The sequence below is a fragment of the Sorex fumeus genome, unplaced genomic scaffold (assembly GCF_029834395.1).
Source record: "Sorex fumeus unplaced genomic scaffold, SorFum_2.1 ptg000043l, whole genome shotgun sequence".
NCBI classification, from domain to species: domain Eukaryota; kingdom Metazoa; phylum Chordata; class Mammalia; order Eulipotyphla; family Soricidae; genus Sorex; species Sorex fumeus.
In genome coordinates, this window is record NW_026606100.1 from 27,324,395 (window position 1) to 27,346,599 (window position 22,205).

The following is a 22,205-nucleotide window of genomic DNA, read 5'->3' on the forward strand; positions in this document are numbered from 1 at the left end:
GCATCTTGCAGAGGAAGGAACCATGATTTCTATGGTAAGTGAACTCTGACCTGCCGCCTTGTTTTAGCCTCATAGCAAGCAGTATCAGTAACTTACTTTAACGTTGCTTTTCATTTACAAGATCAAATTTTTCTGAGCTATTTTTTTTTCAGACTCAGGAAGATTTTATAAGAGGACAAACAAAAGAGGAGTGGCGGGTGTGGCCCCAGCAGAGACAGGGCCCGCGCCTGCCCTTTGGGGAGGACGATCCCCAGGAGTCGGTGAACAGTGGGCAGCAGTGCTGAGTCCTTCTGGGGATGCTGTTCCAACATTGGCTGGTGGAACCGGCGAGCACTTTCCCTGGAGGGGGAGCAGCCGGGGCAAGAACCCGCACCACACGCAGCCCCGCTGTCTGGCCCAGCCATGCTGGGTGGAGTCTCCTCAGGACCTGTCCGCTCTCTCCCGCTGCCCATCTGTGAAGTGGGTATGCGTGTGGTGGCTGCTGCCCACGGCTGCCATGAGTTGCATAGGGCAGTGGGCGTAAGGCTGCAGGGCAGGGCCTGACCCATAAAGGCCAAGTACACGGGGCTGTGGCCTCCTGGGGTGTCCCTTGACCCCTACCCAAACTCTATGAACAAAACCCCAGCCTTTATTCTGATTTTCTCTACTGTGTGGGCTGACTTACACTGGCTTATTTATTTTTTATTGTTTGCTTTTTGGGTCTCACCCAGCGATGCTCAGGGCTTCCGCCTGGCTTTGCACTCAGGAATTACTCCTGGCAGTGCTCTGGGGACCATATGGGATGCTGGGGATCAAACCCACGTAGGCCACGCACAAGGCAAACACCCTACTCCCTGTACTATCGCTCCAGCCCCTATTTTATTTATTTATTTATTTATTTTTTAAGTTTTATTAGTGAAACAACCAGTTGTAGACTTACAAATTTTTGTGCTTGGGTTTCAATTATACAATGACCTATTTATTTCTTTTAAAGCTAGAGAACTGTCCTAGGTTTTTACTCAGGGAGAATCTGGCCAGGGTGGAGACTGAGAAGGCAGTCAGCTTTGTTCTCCTTTTTTTTTTTTTCTCAGTTTCACAGTTTACTTGGCACTTAAAAACTGAATCGATGCGATGCAATGTCAAGTCCTAATGATCTGGTAGTGACATCAGGTTCTGTGTCCAGGGAATCTCCTCTGACATCCAGGGAGCCAAAAATGCCTTCCAGCTCTCATGAACTTGCTTTGTTTGGATGCAGTGGGGGTTGGCCAGGCGGACTGGAACTGCAAAGCTGGGAAAAAGCTCAGGCTTTCTCTCTCACAAGGGGCATCTTTCTCCTGTGGGAACACAGAGAGTGTCCAGTGGGGAGGCCAGAGAGCATGACGGGGTCCCTGAGACACAGGACCCATCCTCCAGGGCAGTGGGGGCTGCCGCCTGTCCCCTGGAGCAGAGGGCTGCCTCCTTGTTCCCAAAGAGGACAGACTCCTGCCTGGGGGACCCGTGTAAGAGGCCTCCCTAACCTTCCCAGGGGAAGGGGTGATCTTTTCTGCCATGTGTTTGTCCATCATTTGTGTGTGTGTGTGTTGGGGGGGGGGACACAGTCTCCAGGCAGTGCTCAGGGGGCCACTCCCTGGGAAACAACTCAGTGCTGCTGGGGCTGAGTACTGCTGGGGGCCATTGGGGTGGCTCAGATGGTGCCCAGGGGACCACGCAGTGCCGGGAAGGGAAGCCGGAGCATCCGTGCCAGGTGCTCACTCCAGTCCCCTGAACATCCAATCCACGTGATGTGACGGGAGCATCTCTAGGGATTCCCAGCTGGCCCTGGGCTGGCCGGGTTGCTGGGGTCTTGGGAGCTGTTGTCCTGCTCACCCGTCCCTCAGAGCATCAGCCCTGGTCTCTCTGACGGTTCCTCTGAGCCCCGGTGCCCACGTGTGCCCTGCAGCTGGCATCCCTGATAGCGAGTCTGTTTGTTAGGCCCCATGTCTGGTAGCCTGCTGAGCATATTATTAGCTTCTTATTTATTTAGTTTTGGAGGAGCGATAGCACAGCGGTAGGGCGTTTGCCTTGTGTGCAGCCAGCCCTGCCAAGCCGGGTTCGATTCCTCCACCCCTCTCGGAGAGCCCGGCAAAGCTACCAAGAGTATCTCGCCCGCACGGCAAAGCCTGGCAAGCTCCCCATGACATATTCGATATGCCAAACACAGTAACAACAAGTCTCACAATGGAAACGTTACCGGGCCCGCTCGAGCAAAATCGATGAACAACGGGAGGACAGTGTTTGACAGCGTTTGATTTATTTATTTTTATTTTGGGAGCCACACCTGGCAATGTCAGGTTACTCCTGGCTCTGCACTCAGCTGGCGGTGCTTGGGGGACCAGACGGGATGCCGGGGATGGAACCCAGGTGGGCCGTGTGCAAGGCAAGCACATTCCTCGCTGTCCTATCACTCCTGCTCTTCTGTGTTTATTTTCTTTTCCTTTGGGAGGGGGCCTCCCCAGAAGTGCTCCGGAGTCTGGGGGCCACTCCCAGTGAGACTGGCCAGTGGGGCCCGAGGGGTCAGGGGCTTCCCGGGCTCTGTGACAGGGTCACTCCCCGGCAGTACAGGGGAAGCCGTGTGGAGCCGGGGCCTGCACCTGTGCTCCTCCCTTTCACCCACACTTGTCTCACTCAAGCCTCCTGTTATCTCCTAGACCCGTTTTTCTGATCTATGCCACCTAATGTCGAGTCCACTGAGCCCGGGGGCCGGGACGGGACCGTGCAGGGAGCCGTGCAGGGAGCTGCTGAATCCTGCGCAGATGTTGACAGATCCCCCTCAGAGAAGCTGGGAGAAGGGGCGCGGGGTCCTAGCCAGCACCCTCCCCAGCCCCCACCACGAGCTCCAGGAGCTTCTGAGTCAACAGGAGGTGCCTGCCCAACCCCCAGCCCACATGAAGTGGACTCAGCCCCCAGGGGGAACAGAGGCTGCCTTGTGGCAGCGCACCCCCCCCCCCCCCCGAGCCCCCAGCACCCCCATCCTCCCTTGGCTGGGTCTGTTTCCACCCCGAGCAGCACATTCCATTCTCCGGGCCCGACTGGGGGCTGAGGATTCCGGGTGCCCCCGGCCCCCTGTTGGCTTCCCAGCCGCAGCCTGTCCGGGACACTGGGTGCCCGCCACACACATTCCAGCGCCAGCGCCCCCCACGTTGGATTTCCCAGGGAGGGAACCCGAGCCAGGATGCTAGCCGACTAAACAGTTGTGGGATGTGAGCTGCTTTTGTGGGACGCAGGAGGCTGCGTGCGGAGAGGGGTGTGGGTGGGCTGCCTGGGAACCCGGAGAAGAATCCCGTGACCCAGCCTGGCTCCGACACTGCGACCCGGGTCCGTGGGAGGCAGCCCATGCTGGCTTCCCAGAAATCTTCCTGTGCAACAGGTGGCAGATGTGTGGCTGCCCGAACCCTTCTCTGCCTTCCCCAGCCCCTCTCGACCTCAGCCCCTGAGGGTACAATGGTGAAGGACGTGGGGCCAAATCCTAGCATGTTCACTGTGGGCAAGGTGTGTGTCCTCCAACAAGTTAGTTGGCTTCTCTGCACCTCAGCCTCATTAAAAGGGAGGTGATAGGGCTGGAGCAATAGCACAGTGGGTAGGGCACTTGCCTTGTGCGCGGCCGACCCAGGTTTGATTTCCAGCCTCCCAAAGGGGTCCCGGGGCACCGCCAGGAGTAATTCCTGAGTGCATGAGCCAGGAGTAACCCCTGAGCATCGTCAGGTGTGACCCAAAAAGAAAAAAAGATTAAAAGGGAGATGACAAGAGTGCCTACCTGGAAGGACTGTCGGGAGGCCTGAGTCAACAACTGGCGAGGGCTTCTGCTGACCGACCACCCCCACAGTGCGTCTCATCCTGGCTCACACACCAGTGGGGGTGGAAGTAAAACCCCAAATGGAAGTTCTATCCCCTCTTGCTGCAAGTGACAATTCGGGTTTTGAGTAAGAATATTACTAAATATTCTTCCTCCCAATAGTATTTTTTTCTTTTTTTTTCTTTTTGGGTCACACCCGGTGATGCACAGGGGTTACTCCTGGCTCGTGCACTCAGGAATTACTACCGGCAGTGCTTGGGAGACCATATGGGATGCTGGGAATCAAACCCGGGTCGGTCGCATGCAAGGCAAACGCCCTACCTGCTGCTATGCTATTGCTCCAGCCACGCTCCCCTCCACCGTAGTATTCTTAATTGACTAAAGAATTGACAAGGGAGGTGCCCAGCACCCGTTGGGGGGGGGGGTCACCAGGCCAGGGCATGCCCTTAATGATAAAGATACCAGTTACCATATCGTGAACCCCTATGTACCAGAATTCATTTCCAGGTACTTTTCATCCACTTCCCCATCCCACTTCACACTCAGTAGTTGTGTGAAGGACACTTTTTTTTGGGGAGGGGAGGGAGGGCAGGGGCACACCCAGTGGTGCTCAGGGGCTTCTGACTGGGGGGGTTGCTCCAAGTGGTGCTCTGAGACCCATGCAGTGCCCAAGACCAAACTTGGGCCTCCTGCATGCAACGTCATGCTCAGCCCCACAAGAAGGGCCTGTTTCCACTTCCCTTCTCAGCTGGGAAAAGTGTCTCCATGTCCCCGTGGTCACCAGGTCTGGGACTGGGACCCAGAAGGAGCGCTCCTGCCTCTTCTCTCCCCTACCTGCTGGTGGCGCTGTCCCGCTACCTGGCTGATGCCTGAGTTGCGTCAGGCCATGGAAATGGACCAGGCAGTGAATTTCCTGATCACGTCCTGCTGGGGGGTCTGGCTCAGCTCTGTGTCAGGCCCTGGGTTCCATTCTTGGCACTGTCTGGTCTCCAAGCACCCGTGGGTGAGGCCCTATACCCCAGCACTGTGACCATGACAAAAGGGCCTGGGTAGGGCCTCCTGCCCCTGGCACACCACAGCAGAAGGACAGGCAGCTCTTCTCAGCTGCCTGTTGGCTGTTAGCGGGCAGAGCAGGCAGACAGATGGGTCGGGACTCTGTGGACTCAGGCAGAGGCCCGCGGCTCCCTGGGGCTCATGCAGCCATCAGACGCCACAGCCAGCGGCTCTGTGCTCCTGTGTCCTGCTTCCAACCGGCAGAGAGGCAGCGTTTTGTGGCTGAAGGAGAGGAAGGGCGGGCCCAGCCTGGAAGGGCCCGTGCGGTGTCTGGAGGCCCCCAGGCCCCTTGCAGTCTCTCTCCGGGAAGTTTGACAGAGCCCGTGCCTGAGGCGTGGAGGGGTGCCGGCCGGGGTGGTGGGTCCTGTGTGCTGGGCGCCCTGTCCCTGGCTGCCAGCACCTGACAGAGCTGGGCATTATGCTGCGGCCAAAAGCAGCCTGAATCCTGTGTGTTGGCTGGAAAAGCAAATCCCGTCTGGGCGGACAGCGAAGTGTCCATAAACATTTGGTCAGAGCAGGAGGCCCAGAGACAAGGGGCAGATTCAAGGAGGCAGGTGGGCGGGGCCCCCCAGGTGGCACCGTGGCCTGGGTGGGGGCCGCAGGCAGCCGGGGGCTCCCGATGTGGGCAGCCGCCACCTGACTGCAGGGCTGTGAGGGCGGCTGGCACAGCCCCTGTGGATGCACCCGGCCGTGGCAGAACTGGGCCGTTGCCGCACCTCTGAGAGCTGTGGAAACAGTGCAGGGTGCCCAGCCAGGGAGGGCTGTCCCCCGTCCTTGGCGTCTCAGCTGCTCCCCCTGGCCAGGGCATCTCCGGGGTATCCCCCGCCTCCTGCTGTGTCCACCAGCCACATCCTTCAGTGGCTCCAGGAGCTCCTGGCACCGCCCTGCTGCCTCTGGCCTCTCCTTCCTGCCCTGCCAGTCCCCAGGGTGGACCTCTGGCCACCAGGCATGGCAGGTGTGTCCCCTGGAGCCTGCAGGACCAAAGTGGCCAGTCACTGACTCGCCCCTCCTGTCTCAGACGTGACTCCCCCAGATCTGTTTTCAGCAGGGCCCTGGGGAGGGGCTAGAAATGTGGGTTTCTCAGCACCTCCAGAGAGGCCTATTGAATTTCCTCATTGTTACTCTTATTTTAGATTTATTTGAGGGGCTACACCCAGCTGTGCTGGGGCACCATGCGGAGCAGGGGTGGAACCAGGACCTTGTACACACAGAGTGTGACAAGGACATTGCCCTTTTTCAGGCCCCATTTAATCGCTTTGAAACAATTCAGGGCCGGAGCGACAGCACAGCGGGTAGGGCATTTGCCTTGCACGCGGCCGACCCAAGGTCAATCCCTGGCATCCCATATGGTCCCCAAGCACCGCCGGGAGTAATTCCTGAGTGCAGAGCCAAGAGCAATCCCTGAACATCCCTTGGTGTGACCCCAAAATAAGCAAAAAAAAAAAAAAAAGAACAGGGCTCGGCATTTTGTAAATGCTCCCTCGTAGATTAAAATGTTATATGCTGAAATTCATATTCTGAGGCTGGGTATTCTCCCAAAGGCCCGGAGCCCATGCCTGTATGCCGGGGACACAGTTTAATTCCCAGCACAGTCCCCCGAGCACTGCTGGGTGTGCCCCCGCCCCCCTACCCCCAAACCAAGCTCAACCATGTCAGACTGCAGTTCTGCTGCTGCAGGTCTGAGTTTTCGTCCCCTCCTGGGGAGCCAGTGCTGGTGGTGGCAGTTTCGGCCTGTCACCCTTCAGGCCAGTTCCCGTGTTTCCATCTGGGGAGCACGTTGGGAAGACACAGGGGGCCACAGGGGAGGGCTGGGGAACTGGGATCGCTGCCTGTCCTTGGGACAGAAGGACCATCCCGGCTGTCACTTAGTGGTGAGAGGGTTGACCTGAGCTGTGACTGTGGGGGGACAGGGTCTTGGGGTGCAGAGATGGCCCAGTGGACTGAGCACACTATTGGCATGTGGGAGGCTCGGGTCCGGCCCCTGCACCACATGGTCCCTTGGTACCACTAGAGCAAGCTCTGAGCACAGTGCCAGAAGTAACTTCCAGCACCCGGGTGGGGCCCAAAAGCCACAAATAAATAAATGTAAACAATAACACCCCTCCTCCCCCAACCCATGGACCTTTTATTTATTTATTTATGCTTTTTGGGTCACACCCAGTGATACTCAGGGTTTATTCCTGGTTCTGTGCTCAGGAATTACTCCTGGTGGTGCTTGGAGGAACCATATGGGATGTTGGGGATTGAACCTGGGTCAGCTGTGTGCAAGGCAAACACCCTACCTGCCGTACTATCACTCCGACACTCTCCCCCCCACTCCATGGGTCTTCTTGAACTAGAAATTACAGAAGGGCAGTGGAGGAAGGTCCCTGTGCTCTGGTGGTGGCGAAGGGGCAGGGACTGAGCCCATCAAGCCGTGAACACTGCAGGACCATGGTACCCACCTACAGGAACAGTGAGAGCCGAGCACAGGGTCCTTGCCAGGACACAGTCTCCTCCTAGGAGTCGCCCCGAACCCCCCTCTCCCTGCTCTCCTTACCGCTGGGGAACCAGGGACAAAGAAACCACCTGCTCCAAAACATTCTTTTTTTGATTTAATTAAAAACGTAAAAAATAATACACTCAGAGACCCAGCCCCCCGCCAAGGCCTGGCTGACGCAATAACTTACTCATGGTGGGTGAGAGGTGAGGCTGGTTGAGGGAGAACCCCAGGGTGAGCCCTGCAGGCAGTCTGGGCTGGGCCTCTGTGCCGGGGGTGTAACTGGGGATATGGTGGCCCTAAAGTCCCCCCTGCCTCGGGAAGGAGGTGGACACAGGAGGAGCCGCCTCTAAGGAGACCCTCATCCAGGGGACGCTGAGACCATGGTCCATGCTCAAACTACTCCTCAGGACCCCCGAGCTGTCTTCCCTTCCTGAGACCCTCACGTTTCTCCCCAAATGAGAGGAAGTCCCCCTGGGGACCCCAGGCACCCTCAATGCAGCCCGGTAGACCCTTTCCTAGAGGCAGGCCTCACGGCTCTGTAGGAAGCCGCCCTCCGGCTTCCGGGGCAGGGGGCAGGACAGCAGGGGGGTGCTGCAGGCCAGATGGGCGGGCAGGAGGGATGTCCCCTATTGGGGCTCAGCGGCCCCATAGAAGAAGGGGTAGTAGAGGGAGCAGGGGTAGGAGAACATGAACTTGACAGCGAACTTCATCTCCTTGTTCTTCTTGTCCCAGCGGTAGATGGCCATGAGTAGCAGCTGCCCGTCCACCTTGCGGCCCAGGACCAGGAAGCTGCCGGCCAGGCTGTCCAGCTGCGGGCAGGGGCAGCCCGCTCCGCTCTTCATGTGCAGCACCAGCCTCTTGGCGTCCTTGCGCTTCAGGGGTCCCGGCTTGAGCAGCTTCTTCTTCTTCTGGGCTCCGATCAGCTTCCGGTCGCCGTTCTCTATCTTGATCTCCTTGATGCGCATTTTGACCACTGTAGAGGGGTTAGGGGGGGTTGGGCAGGGAGGTGGACAGAAGGACTGAAGGTCTGCTCAGGGGGTGGGGCCCTACTGATGGGGCTGAAGCTTGAGCACAAGCCTGGGGCTGGGAGTGGAGCTTGAACATGCACATTTGGATATTCATGACGCTTCTAAACCCCGCCGGGAATGAGATTTGCAGGGACTGGGACCCCGTCCCAGCTCTGGGGTCTGGGCGGAAGTGCGATCTGACCCCCACCAGAGAGCAGGCTTCAGGGAACCACATGGATGCAGGTGGATCCTCTTGGGAGGGGAAGCTGCCCACGCCAGCATCTGTGGCAGCCCACCCTGTCCCCGTGGGGGTGCTGTGCATGCATGCGTGAGGCTGTGTGTCTGGTCATATGTGGGGATAAGTCGGGGTGTCTGGCAGTGGGAGGGGTGGGAAGTGGGGTCTGTGCTCAGAGGGCGGTGAAGAACCCAGTACAGCGAGAGCAGGAGCCTGTGTTCCTCCCCGCTTCAGCCCTCTGCGGGCTGCCGGAGAAAATCTCGTCCACTCAGGGAGATGCGCCATAAAACCTCTTTCTTTCTCTTACTTTTTCTCCCCCCTGGCCCTGCCCCTTGCCAGGAGCATTAGTTCTCTCGCTCCAAACAGAGTAATGATGGGAAACCTGCTGAAATAAGGATTTCACGACAATCGCTTTCTCTGTAGACAGCGGGGCCGAGGCCCAGAGTAGGTGCTGACTCGGCTAAGAGTGCCCTCGGGCGGCACAGCCTGGTCCAGATCAGATCCCACTCTGTGCCCAAGAGTGGGGACACGCTGGGTGGGTGCCACAGGGACAGTGACCACAGGTATCCCCCTGGAGTCCATCCTTCCCCCTGCGGTCCAGGACTTCCTGGAGCACAGCCTGTCACCCTCCCTCACCCCGGAGGTGGCTTTGCTGTGTGTGTGTGGCGGGGGGTGGGGGGTGGGGAAGGGGGTGCAGGGAAGGGTCCCTCTGTGGATGGCTTCCAGGCCAGAACTGGATTCTGAGCCCAGGGGAGGAGTTGTTTGTGAGGCATCCTTATCCCTGAGAGAATGTACAGGAGAACGGAGGTACCCAGGAGTCAGTGAAAGGGTGTGGGGTGCCCACGCTGTGCCGGCTTTCAAGAGGATGTGAGTGTGGGCGAGGGAGCGGGGCCGGGCTGGCTACACTCACCAAAGTCGCTGGAGCACATCTGCTCCATGAGGGCGTCGGCGCTGTGCTCCATCTCACACTGGGCGCAGATCCGGGCCGCTGGAGAGAGAGAACAGGGAGCCTGGGGGGCGGGCTGGAGACCCCAGTGCTGCCGCTGCGGGTGCCGGCTCCTCACTGGCCGGCCCCGGCCCCTGGCCAAGCCTCAACTTCCTCTCTGGGGAATGGGGTAGTGGCAGTGACAGTGGGACCCTGTAGTGGCTGGGACAAGACACTGGATTCCCCTGGGACCGACGGCCTCGTGGCCCTGACACTTCCACTGGGCTGCGCATTCACTCCTAACCTTTGTCTCACGTACTCTCGGGCCGTGGAGTGTTGTTATTCCTACTGGGAAGGAAAGGAAACAGACGTCCAGAGAGGTGGCCACACCGGCAGAGGAGAGGGACCTGGGTGGGGTGAGAGTCTGTGACTCCCAGCCAGTGCTGGTTGTGCGGGTGTTTGTGGGGACAGGCAGACGCTTGGCTGGACAGTGGATGTGGGAAAAGGGGGAGCATTCCTCCAGGTGGGCAGCTGAGCAACGCCAGAGCTTCCTACTTGCTAAGGGAGGCCGACACTCTCAAATTTTCTATGGAACATCTGATTATATTTTTTCTTTTTGGATTACACCTGACAATGCACAGGCGTTACTCCTGGCTTCACATTTGGGAATTACTCCTGGCGGTGCTCAGGGGACCATATGGGATGCTGGGAATCGAACCCGGGTCGGCTGCGTGCAAGGCAAATGCCCTACCCGTTGTGCTATCGCTCCAGCCCTGTAGGACTGACTTATCTGTTGTTGCACCAACACTTAGTCAGGCCACCACACAGCTCTGAACCGCTGCTCTCCCGAGTCTCTGCCCAGGTGTGGGGGGCCCCATCCCAGGCCCGGGAGTACATGAGGGCACTGGGGATCAAACCCCTCTAGGCCAGGCTGAGAATGTCTGGCTCAACAAACCAGAAAGGCACCGGTGAGGATGCCTGTGGGGAGCTTGGGGGCTGGAATGTACCAACCCCCACCCAGCCCTCCTCTTCCCGTTCTAGCCTGAGGAGAAGGCGATTTCCCCTCTCAACACACCCCACTCTCCGGATCCCACTAAAAGGACTGCTGGAGACCTGATATGTGTGTGTGTGTGTGTGTGTGTGGATGCGTGTGTGAGGATGTGCGTGTGTGAATGTATAGCATGTGAGTGTGGATGGAAGGATGGAAGTAGTGTGAGTGTGTTAATGTGTATGTGGGTGAGAGAATGTGGGAGTGTGTGTGTGTATGTAAGTGTGTGTGTATACATGTGTATGTATGTGAGTGTGGGTGCATATGTGTGGGGTGTGGACAGCACGCAGGCTTAGTTCTGAGAGGGGTGGGGTATGGTGAGGCTGGGCTGTCCAGGGGGCTTAGGGAGGTCAGGAGGGAAAGGGGTGCTGCTAACCCTTGGAAGGCACTCAGAGTCAGGCTGGCCACTGGAGCTCACCCACTGACCCCTACTGGGATTAGGCTTCATTGGTGGGTGGGGTTGGGTCGGGGTGAGGTTCAGGCTCTCATAGGTTTCTGGACCCTGGGATTCTTACTATAGACTGGGAAACCGAGGCTCAGAGAAATCTAGCACCCGCTGAGGCTTTCTGTTAGGGGGTGCCCCCCTCTCTGCACTGACCCCCAGGCCACCCTGCACCCCTCCCTCACTTAGGGAACTCAGGTGCAGCAAACGGGGATGGAAACCACAGCCAGGACGGTTTGAGTTTAGGGAGTCCTTGGTGATACCCCATTGCTCTCCCCAAAGTCCCCGGGCCCGTGCAAAAACATTGGTTAGCGACCCCTCTCTATTTTTCACCGGAGAGGTGAAAAAAGTATTTAACCGGGTTCCCTAGGATAGAAGGACGCAGGGACCCCCCAGATTCCGGCGGCTTGTGAGGATGGGGTGGGGAGTTCAGGGCCTGAGGGGGTGAGAAGGTGTAGAGCGTCAGCCCCTGGGGAGATGGGGCGCCCAACCCGGGGTGCACGTGTGTGTGCGCGTGCGTGTGCGTGCAAATGGACTTGGCATCTGGGTGGGGCGGGGGTGGGGGGTCGAGGATCCAGGCTCAGGGGCGGATGGGGGGCGGCGGCACGTCCGTCGGAGAGACCCATTCTCGGGTCTCCCCCATCCCCACCCCTACCCCCATCCCGCGGGTCGGAGCGCGCGGGGCCGGCGGCGGCGGCGGCGGCGGCGGCGCTACCTGGGGGCGCGGTGGCTGGCAGGTGGCCGAACTGCACGGCGATGCAGAGGTCGTTGTCCAGGGGGAACTTGTGGCAGTGCAGCATCTCGGGCCAGGGGAAGCCGTAGGCCTCCATGAGCGGCGCGCAGCCGGCGCGCACGGCCTCGCACAGCGAGCGGCACGGGTAGATGGGGCGGTCCAGGCAGACGGGCGCGAAGAGCGAGCAGAGGAAGACCTGCGTGTCCGAGTGGCAGCGCTTGGCCAGCAGCGGCAGCCAGCTGCTGGCCTGCTGCTTCACCTCGGCCAGGCTCTCGTGCTCCAGCAGGTTGGGCAGCCGCATGCGCTTGTAGCCCACCGTGTGGCAGAGCGGCAGGTCGGCGGGGATGTCCAGGCACTGCGGCGGCTTGGCGTAGGCGCGGCCGTGCAGCGGCTCGGCCGGCCAGCCGTAGTAGTCGTAGTCCTGGCCGCGCGCCGCCCGCAGCGCGCCCAGCAGCAGCGCCAGCGCGGCCGCCCCCCGCATGGCTGCGCCCCGCTCCCCCGACGTGCGGCCCGAGCCCGAGTGCCGGCCGGCCGCGCGCCGCCCGCGGGCGCACCCCGGGCGCCTCCCACCTGGGGGCTCCCCCCGCGCGCCCCAGCCAATCTGCGCCGCGACCCGGGCCCCTCCCGCCGCGCCGCGCCGCCTCCCTCCGAGGGCCCTTGCCTGCGCCGCACCTTCTCCATCCTTCCCCCTTATCTCTCTCCCACACCGCGCGCCTCCTGGTCCTTCTCTCGCTCACCTCCCCGGGGCTTATCTCGGCCGCCCCCCGCGCCGCTCTGCTTTCTCTTCCCGACACCTCCAGCACCCCCTTTCCCCTGGCGGGGGCTCCCGGGCCGGGAGGGCAGGGCAGGGCAGGGCAAGAGGGTCGCTTCTCAGCGCTCCAGCTCCTGCAGGGTCCGAGGCCTGTGCCAGACGGGACACCCAGGGTCATCCCAGCCTAGCGGGGGCGACGACCCTCTGACTACAGGAACAGTGCCGCAGTCAGTCCTGGGGCCCACTGCCCGGCTCGGTCCTTTCTCACTGCAACGCTGGAGCTGCCGGGCATAGGTGAAATCAGGATCTGTGCCAGCGCTTGATTCCTTTTTCCTTTCCGTTTGGGCCACCCCCGGGGGTGTTCAGGGGCTACTCCAGGCTGCGTGGTTGGTGCTGCAGGACCCTGTGGTGCCAGAGCTGGAGCGGAATCTGTGCTCTGCCCTTTGAACTGTCTTCCAGGCAGTGGTGCCAGGACTTGAACCCACACGCCGGTGCCAGTGCCAGAGCCCAGCACCCACAGGAGGCCAATATGTGCCTCTCAGGCTTCCCCTCACCCCGCTGTTTTGTGTTTGGGCCACACCTGGCTCTGCTCAGGGCTTACTCCTGCTGGCTGGCTCAGGGGTCCATATGGGCTGTGTGCAAGGCAAGGGCCTTACCCGCTGTACCTCTCTGGGGTCCCTCCCGACTTCATAGGTTTAATGGGTATTGGGTGTGTGGGGGCAATGCACAGAGAGGTAAAGTAAGGGGCCCTTGGTCACATCACAGGGGCTGGAGTCAGGATAGGGGCTCGGTTTTGAGCCCCCAAAGCCAGGATGACCAACTCTGCTCTTGGGTCAGTTCTAGCAGGGCATGAGTGAACCCCTGGCAGTGAATCGTGGAAGGGGCTGGGGAGGGCGTCCTGGAAGGCTCAGAGAGGAGCTGGTTGTCAGGGATCATGGTGGGGGTTGTTTCCTCCTATTGGAGACCTGCCCTGCCTTTCCTGTGTGTGCGGGGAGGCATGAAGGGATGAGGGTTCCTTTTGAGAGTTGGGCAGAGACATCGCTGCCCAGTGCTGGGTGGGCAGGGTGCCTTGTGGATGCATCTCACAAGGGCTGGGGCTGTGCTGGGGTGCTCCCACCCATCCTGCATGTCTCTGGGGTTCCTGTCCTTGGGGCAGAGGGGAGAGGGAGAGGGTGGTGCTCATCTTCAGCAGACACCATGGAGCCCCTAGAATGGGCAAGGTTGGGGTGCAGCATCCTCCTGCCCCGGAAGTACAGCTGACTGATGCTGCAGCCAACAGAGCGTCAGGGAAGACACGGCAGGGCAGAGATGCAGGAGAATGTCCAGCCGGTGGCTGGACCTGGAACAGGGTGTCTGTGATCTCCAAGAGGACCCAATGGAGACTGAGCAGAGAGCCTTTCCTTCCACTTCTCTGTCCCCCATCATCCGTGGCCCCCCCACCCCTCCGGCACAGAGAGGTAGAGGAAGGAACCCCACAGCTTACCTGTCACAGCATAGGGAGTAGAAATGCAGGAACTTGGACTCTGCAGACAGGAGGTTCAAATCCCAGCTTGGGGAGCTGAGTGGCCACGGGCAGCTTCTTTGCCTTTCTTTCGTTTTTCTTTAAGGGTCACACCCGGCAATGCTTAGGGGTTCCTTCTGGCTCTGCACTCAGGAATTAGTCCTGGTGATGCTCAGGGGACTATAACGGATGCTGGGGATCGAACCCGGTTTGGCTGCATGCAAGGCAAATACCCTACCCGCTGTGCTATCGCTCCGGCCCCTTCTTCTGACCCTTGTCCCCAACTCCTCTACAGGCAGAGAGAAAGGCTAATGTCCCACGGGGCCGCAGACACTCAGTGCCTACAAGAGATGTGTGGCTTGAGGGCCAAATGTGGAGGCTAATGAATGCTCCCTTGACCTGGACCTTGGCCCGGCTCTAGTTTGGGGCTCCCTGCACCCTACACCCTGCTTAGGAATTGGCAGGGCCCTGCAGGGGGAGGATGGGGGGTGCGGCAGTGGACTCTGGCCGGGTTGGGTCCCCAGGTGCTGTGCATGGGGCCTGCTCAGGGCAGCCGGCTCTTGGTGTCCCCAGCACTGGCGGCATAGAGCGAGGCATTGTTCCTGCTGCAGGTTATGTAAGAATTGCATGGACCCTGTCCCCAGTTCTTAGGGGCTGCAAAGGGGTTGAGGTGGGGCAGGCTGGGGAAGCCTCATGGAATGCCTTCATCCCCGGGGAAAGCCAGGTGCGGGCAGCGCCTTGGGGGAGTCTCCATGAGGGGGTTCCCTGAATCTGAGACCTGAGAAGGGGGTGCCTTAGACAAGCTCTTCTTCGTCCTCCTTCTTCTCCTCTTCCTCCTCCTTCTCCTCATTCTCTTTCTCCTTCTCCTTCTTCTTCTACTTCTCCTCTTCCTTCTCCTCCTATTCCCCCCCCCTCCTCCTCTTCCTTTTTTCCCTCCTATTCCTCTTCCTCCTCCTCTTCCTCCTTCTCATCCTCTTCCTCCTTCTCTTCCTCCTCCTCTTCTTCCTTCTCCTCCTCCTCTTCCTCCTTCTCATCCTCTTCCTCCCTCCCTCTCTTCCTTCTACTTTTCCTCTTCCTTCTCCTCCTATTCCTTCTCCTCCTCTTACATCTCCTCCTCCTCTTCCTACTCCTCCTTCTCCTCCTCTTCCTTCTCCTCCTCTTCTTCCCCTCTTCTTCTCTTCCTTTTGTCCTCTCCTCCTCCTCCTCCACCTCCTCTTCTCCTCTCCTTCTTCCCCTTCTCCTCCTCCTCCTTCTCTTCTTTCTTCTCCTCCTTCTCTTTCTTCCTCTTCCACCTCCTCCTCCTCTTCATAACCTCCTACTCCTTCTCCTCCTCCTCCTCCTCCTCCCCCTGCCCCCCATTCTTCAGTTTTGGGTGACAGCAGTACTCAGGGGCTATTCCTGGCTCTGTGCTTGGGAGTGACCCCTGGGGGACCATATGTCAGCACCGAGTTAGGCAGGATGCAAGGCAAGCAAAGGTCTTAGCCCTTGTCCTATCTCTCCAGCTCTAGTTTCTTGTTAAAAAAAGAGAAAAAACCCCCTTATTGGATCACAGTAATGTTTATGTTTATGTTTGGACGTGCTAAGTTCTGCACCTTTCCCATCATCAGTGTGACAGCCCTCCTGCATAGGATTGGGCGCATGACCAAATCTGCTGCAGTTGTGGGCTGGACAGGAGCAGCTGCTGCCCGTGAGGACACACTCCCATCAGGGACTGTCCGTGCTAAGTGGAGTGTAATGCGGGTCCCACTGGGCAGCTAGTTCTGTTGTCAAACCCTGTGTTTTTTCTGCGTTAGCTATTGTCCAGGGGCCCCAAGTTCCCTCCAGGGGCCCCACAAGTTCAGGACTGTATAGTACATGATAGATTCATGAAATTTTCCTTTGTGGGGTGGTCAGAGGCTCCCAAATGGTACTCAGGAGGCCAGGGAGCCCCTTTCAAGAGTCTCTCGGCTCATGGGGCCAGTGCAAGGACCCGAGGACGCAGCTCTGCTCAGGCCCTGGGTGTGGGGGACGCCTCCAGGGCTGCACCTCGTGGTGCTTGGGGGACCAGGTGAGGCTGGGGATCGACCCGGTGCATGCAGAACATGCGCCTTTCCCTGTACTCTGTCTTTAGCCTTCACTCATAGAATCTAAGGACATAGCAAGAAAATCTTATTAGTACAGTTTCAGATTCTAATTTATTATCAACCTCTAAGGGACTTTCACATATGCATTTTTTTGGTGGTTTCAAAGACAAATAGTCACAGAACTGGAGCAATAGTATAGCAGGTGGGGCACTTGCCTTGTACGTGGCCGGCCGACTCAGGTTCGATCCCCAATATCTCACAGGGAGTAAAGATAGGAGATATGCCTCACCAGGAGTGATTCCTGAGTGCAGAACCAGGAGGAAGCCCTGAGCACCTCTGGGTGTGACCAAAATAAAAAAGATGAGTAATCACAATGTCTAAAAAAATGCTAATTTTGGAGGGGACCACATCCAGAAGTATGTAGAAGATACTCTTCATCTGGTGCTTCAGAGGTCCCTCCTCAAGGTGCTTTGAGGGTCAGCAGTGCTGGGGATTCCTGCAGGAAAGCATGAGTCCAGCCATGGGAGCTGTCTTCTGGATCCACTGATTTTTTTGGGGGGAGGGTCACACCTGTTGATGCTCAGGGGCTACTCCTGGCTCATGCACTCAGGAATTACTCCTGGGAGTGCTCGGGGAACCATATGGGATGCTGGGAACCGAACCCAGGTCGGCTGCGTGCAAGGCAAATGCCTTACCCACTATGCTATCATTCCAGTCCCCCCTCTTTTTGTTTGTTTTGTTTTTTTAATGCCAGATCCGCTGTTTCTTTCAGCACCATAGTCTTGGGTGTAATAATGCCATAGACCCACACTTGACTAGGGTCTGCCATGGGGCAGATGGGTTGAAGGATGCCCTGACTGCGTGGAGAGTGGGGACACAGAAAGACAGGGCAGTGCTACAGGGAGAGTCTGGGCATTGCACAGGACCAAAGGTGGTAGATTCTGAGCCACTCCCCGCGGTGTGACCTCATGGTTTATGTCTGTGGGGCTCTGAATCTCTGCTGAGCGTTTCACCTGGAAGGTGGGATTGAACGCCCTCATTGGACAGGGGGCCAAGCAGACTTGAGAGAAGCACCAGGAAGAGTGCTCAGCAACTGAGAGAGGTCAGTGTCATGGGCACCAGACCTCTGATGCACTCCCGGAAGAGGCAGAGTGCCACAGCCTGGCTTCAGACCATCTCAGCTCTTTCCTCCCTTCGGGGGAAATTTTTTGGATTATTTTGGGAGCCACACCCGGTGGTGCTCAGGACTTAGTCCTGGTTCTACGCTCAGTGATCACTCCTGGTGCAGCTTAGGGGACCACATGGGGTGCCGGGGACTTAACCTGGGTCAGCTGCATGCAAGGCAAGCACCCTACCTTCTGTCCTATGGTTCCAGTCCTGCGGTTGTGCGTTTTCAACATCATAGTGAGTTCTCCCACATTTGGAGCCTCGGTTTCCTCACCTGCGATATGTGAAGGGGCGGACCCCCACCTTGCCTGCCTTCTCCGGAGCTCTCTGAGGATCACAGGTGCTGAGGAGGTGGGGGCTGGGCTTGATGGAAGGGTGGTGACGCTGGGTGTAAGGGGAGTTCTTCTCTCACTGCCGGGAGGGGTCCTGAAGCACAGGCTGGCCTGTCCCTGGGGAGGCAGGGGGCCTGGCATGGGAGGGCAACCTGTCCTCGTGTCAGAGGCTCCTGACCGCCTCAGCTCACCCTGCTGCTGCATGCTGAGTGGGCGGGGTCAGTAAGAGGGCACTGGGCACTAGCAGGGACCCCTGGCTCGGTGGCTTCACGACTCTTCCACCCATGTCGCTTTCCACTAGAGGAATTTGAATGTGCTCCTGAAGATGCTTCCAACCACACAGCACTTTGTCCGGGCCTGCGCTGCCGGCAAACCCTGAAACTCTTTAAACCAGACTGCACTGGGCCCTATGCTTATCTGTCTCCTGCTCGGTGCTCCAACCCCCACTCACTGCCCCAGACCCTGCTCACTGCCTCAGCCCCATTGCTCAGGGCTTCCTCCAGCTCTTTCTCTATTCCAGACTATGAACTGAGAACCTCCCCTTCCAACCCCAGGCCCCCTCCCCTCAGCATCAAGTTCTTTCATTTTAGGGGCCACAGCCAGCAATGCTGGTGGGAGGCTTGGACTCTCCTGGCAGTGCTCATCAGGATAAGGTTCTTACCACACCTCCTCTGGTAGCCAGGCCTTCTGGCTGGGCACCCTGGGAGATGTCCATGGTAGTCTCAATGCCCAGGGGCAGGTCACTCATTTTCTCTGGTCGGACTCCCAGGAGCTCGGCTTCCATCAGAGCAGCCCTGTGGGGCTCACCTGCTTTTCTTGCTCCCGGTACCCACAAGCTGTCACTGGTGCTCAGAAATGCAAAGCCGAACAGATGGTGGATTCTTGGTGGGAGGAAGTGGCTGGAGAAAGAAATCTTTGGAGCCAGATGGACTGGGTCTGGAATTTAAGTAGTGTGGAGGCTCCTCTGGAATCCCTGGGCAGCCAGGGAAGACCAGGAGGGTCTTGGTGTGAGGGTGGGGAGGGCCGGGGGACTGAGTGCAGGTGTTTGGTGGGAGGCCATGGTGTGGGAGGGGCACGGACCAGCCCCTCAGCTCATGGCGAACCTCTTCCCTCCCTCTCTGGCCACTTTTTCGAACACTTGCTTAGAGTGTCCCAATACTGGACATGATGCTCTCTGCTTTCCCATGTATTATCACACTCCGTCACCCACTAGGTGCTTGGAGAGAGGAATTATTATGGAGCTTTAAAAAAAACTTTTTAAAAAATCTTTTTTTTTTTTATTTATTTATTGAATCGCTGTGGGAAAGGTTACAAAGCTTTCAGGTTTATGTCTCATCATGCAAATATCAAACACATTTCCCTTTACCAATACTTATTTTTTACCCTGAAGAACCCCAATAAAACCCCACCCCCCACCCCTCCCCGTCCCTGTGAGGCAGATGAATTCTAGTTAACACTCTATCTGCTTTGATTAGATTCATTGTTTCAATAAGATTCACCACTATTATTTAGAGTTTACCCCCCTCCCCCAATCAGACATGCTGAAAAAGCATTGTGAAGTAGTGATTTGCTTTCTACAGCTGGGTTCAAGAATTAAATGTTGGTTTTGGATTTCTGCTATTTTACCTATTGACCCTGGAAGTATTTCTACCGAAAGTCAGATAGTTAAGAAATTGGTTTCTGTGTTCTGGAGTCGTGGCCGTGCTGGAGAGCCGCTCGCAGGGGGCAACCGGTGGCCTCGGTAGGGCGTGAAGGGCGGAGCGAAACGCCCCCCTTCCCATGAGGTTTTAGTCGCCCCCACACTCCCGGCTCATACCTGCTGTCCACAAGGCTCCCATGTGGCCGCCATCTTTCTTTCCAGAGAGGAGAGGGCGAATGGGGCAACACCCTTTCCCCTCCGGCAGACTTGATGGGCTGGATCAACGCATAGTCCGTTCACTTTTCTGCTCCAAGCTGCTGGGTTCTGCATTAAGTCCTTGTGCTTCTGGGGCCGTGGCCGTGCTGGAGAGCCGCTCGCGGGGGGTGACTGGTGACCTCGGTAGGGCGTGAAGGACGGACCGGAACGCCCCCCTTCCCATGAGGTTTTAGTCGTTCCCACACCCCCGGCTCATACCTGCTGTCCACAAGGCTCCCATGTGGCCGCCATCTTTCTTTCCAGAGAGGAGAGGGCGAATGGGGCAACACCCTTTCCCCTCCGGCAGACTTGATGGCCTGGATCAATGCATAGTCCTTTCACTTTTCTGCTCCAAGCTGCTGGGTTCTGCATTAAGTCCTTGTGCTTCTGGGGCCGTGGCTGTGCTGGAGAGCCGCTCGTGGGGGGCAACTGGTGACCTCGGTAGGGCGTGAAGGACGGACCGGAACGCCCCCCTTCCCATGAGGTTTTAGTCGCCCCCTAAAAAAATCTTTTAATGAATCACCATGAGATACAGTTACAGACTTACAAACTTTCATGCTTATGTTTCAGTCATACAGTGATCGAGTACCCAACCCTCCACCAGTGCCCATATAATGCAGCTTTTATGTGAGAAGACGGAGACTCAGAGAGATTCAGCAATTTGCCCAGAGTCACACAGTCATGGCACAGGACTTCCTGTGGGCTGTGTTCCCTTGTGCTGGGCACTAACCCCAGCTGGCTGCAGGGGGGAGGACCCTGGGGCCCAGCAAACACGTGAGGCTGCAGCTGTGTGACCCTGGTCACTGGGGGTGGGGGTGGACAGGGTGCTGAAGGGACTTCCGGCGGGGGGCAGATTGGGCCCTCCTAAACCACCTTTTGTTGTGGAAAGGGGGTTAAACACCTACAGGGGTTTTGCCTTGTACTGCAAAAGCTGTTGGACAGTAAAAACTTGGCGAAAACACAACCCCCCTACCCCCCACCCCATGCCTCAGTTCCCTCATCTGCCAGATGGGATTTCTTTGCAGATGTGTTGGCAAGATGAAACAGCAAATACCTGGATTGCTCTCTCTCTTTGATTTTGGGCCACACCCGGCAGTGCTCAGGGCTTACTCCTGCTTCTGTACTCAAGGATCACTCCAGGCAATGCTGAGGGACCATATAGTGTCCTGGGGATTGAACCAGGGTCGGCTGCAAGCAAAGCGAAAGTCTTCACTCCTACCCGCTCTCTCCTCGGAGGTGCGCAGAATGGCTCCAGTGTAAGTGCTCAGAGCACGCCATGCCCCTCCAGGAGGCAGGCCGAGCCTTGGCGTCACTCTCTCCACCCACCCCTCCAGTGATAGGGACCCTCAGGAACCCGATTTCTAAACTGTTTCCCTGGAAACGTGACTTCTGTTCTGGTGGTTTCTGACCACCCAGGGTCTGTGAAAGCCACCGCCAAGCAGTTCATAAACTATTCTCCACATCTCCCCAAATCAACAGAACGGTTCGTTTGCCCGTAAATAAAACAGCAGATTTCTTTGCGTGGGGCTGGAATTACACGCTCTAGGGACAGAAACGCCTTTCAAGCTGAACAGAAGCCGATTGGCAGCCCATGCATCTCTGATTAATTTAAAAAACAGGCTGGTGCAGGAGGGGGTGGGCAGCCCAGCCTGGGGCGGGGGGGGGGGGTGGAGGGTCAGAGAGACCTCAGGGGTCTTTGTGCTCCAGGGGGGCCGGGGAGGAAGTCAGGAAGCCCGGGAGGTCTCCGGGACAAAACTGTGGAGGGGAAACCCAGGGCAAAAGTGGGAGGGGTGGGGGCAGCTGTTGGGGGCTCCCTGGGCAAACAATAGCCTCATTAAGGAAGTGGCTCGGAGGGGGGAGCAGGGCAGGGCCGGGCAGTGATGCCCACTCCCCCACCCCAGCCAATGGAGCAATTGTCCTCCCCTGGGTCCCCCTTCCAACACCACCACCAAACTGCTGGGGCCCGCCTGGGAACTTCTGGGCGTTTGCCCCTGGGGTCCCTGGTGCCGTGGTCTCAGTCCCTTTACCTGCTCCCAGATCTGCCTTTCTATGCTCCAGCCTCAGCATGGCTCCTTGGTGCTGGTGTGGCCTCTGGGGTTCAGGGAGGGAAAGTCAGATGGCAAAGTCCCGTCCCCCCCGCTGTCCCCTCAGCCCTAGTCCTCCTTGTCCATTTATTTGCTTCCGGGCGAGCTGGACTCTGGTCAGGTTTGTCGGAGACCATTTCTGCAGGTCCCACCTTCACCTGGCCCTGATCACTGGCCTTGCCCTGTGTGCCTGGCTTCCTTGTGATGAGTGGACAAGTGTCAGGACACAGCCAGGCCCCTGGGGGCTCTGGCCAGCTGTCCCCAAGGGAGGGGGCGAGGCCTTAGACAAGCACTTGACAGTTTTTTTGAGGGGGTCTTGCCCAGGCAGGAGACCCTGATTTCTGATGATATGGGAACTCTGCAGACAAAGTGGTTGTGTGTGTGTGTGTGTGTGTGTGTGTGTGTGTGTGTGTGTGTGTGTGTGTGGTGAGGGCAGGGCCGGGTCACCCCCTGGGCGCTCATTCCCACACCCCACTGTCCCAGTCCATGGTGAACTCTCTCCTCTGGCTGATGGCCAGCGTCTCAGTGAGGAGCCCCTGCTGGCCCCTCTGTGGCCCCTGACCGCTTAGACTCTGCTCTGTTTGCGGGGGTGAGGGGAAGGGGGGGGGTGTCGACTCCGTCCCCGGGCTCCGTGTCTGCTGGCACCGCTCACTCCTCACCCTTCAGTGCACCCTGTG

General features: G+C 58.2%; 1 protein-coding gene across 1 annotated transcript; it reads right to left on the reverse strand.

Annotated features, from left to right (window-relative positions):
- Positions 1-7,972: 7,972 nt before the first annotated feature.
- On the reverse strand, positions 7,973-12,220 carry SFRP5 (secreted frizzled related protein 5). Its single transcript, XM_056120959.1, has 3 exons — positions 11,719-12,220; positions 9,499-9,576; positions 7,973-8,319 (listed from the first exon to the last, which is right to left on the reverse strand). Exons 1-3 carry the CDS (start codon positions 12,215-12,217, stop codon positions 7,973-7,975), a joined length of 924 nt encoding a protein of 307 aa, XP_055976934.1. The 5' UTR covers positions 12,218-12,220.
- Between the last annotated feature and the right edge of the window lie 9,985 nt (positions 12,221-22,205).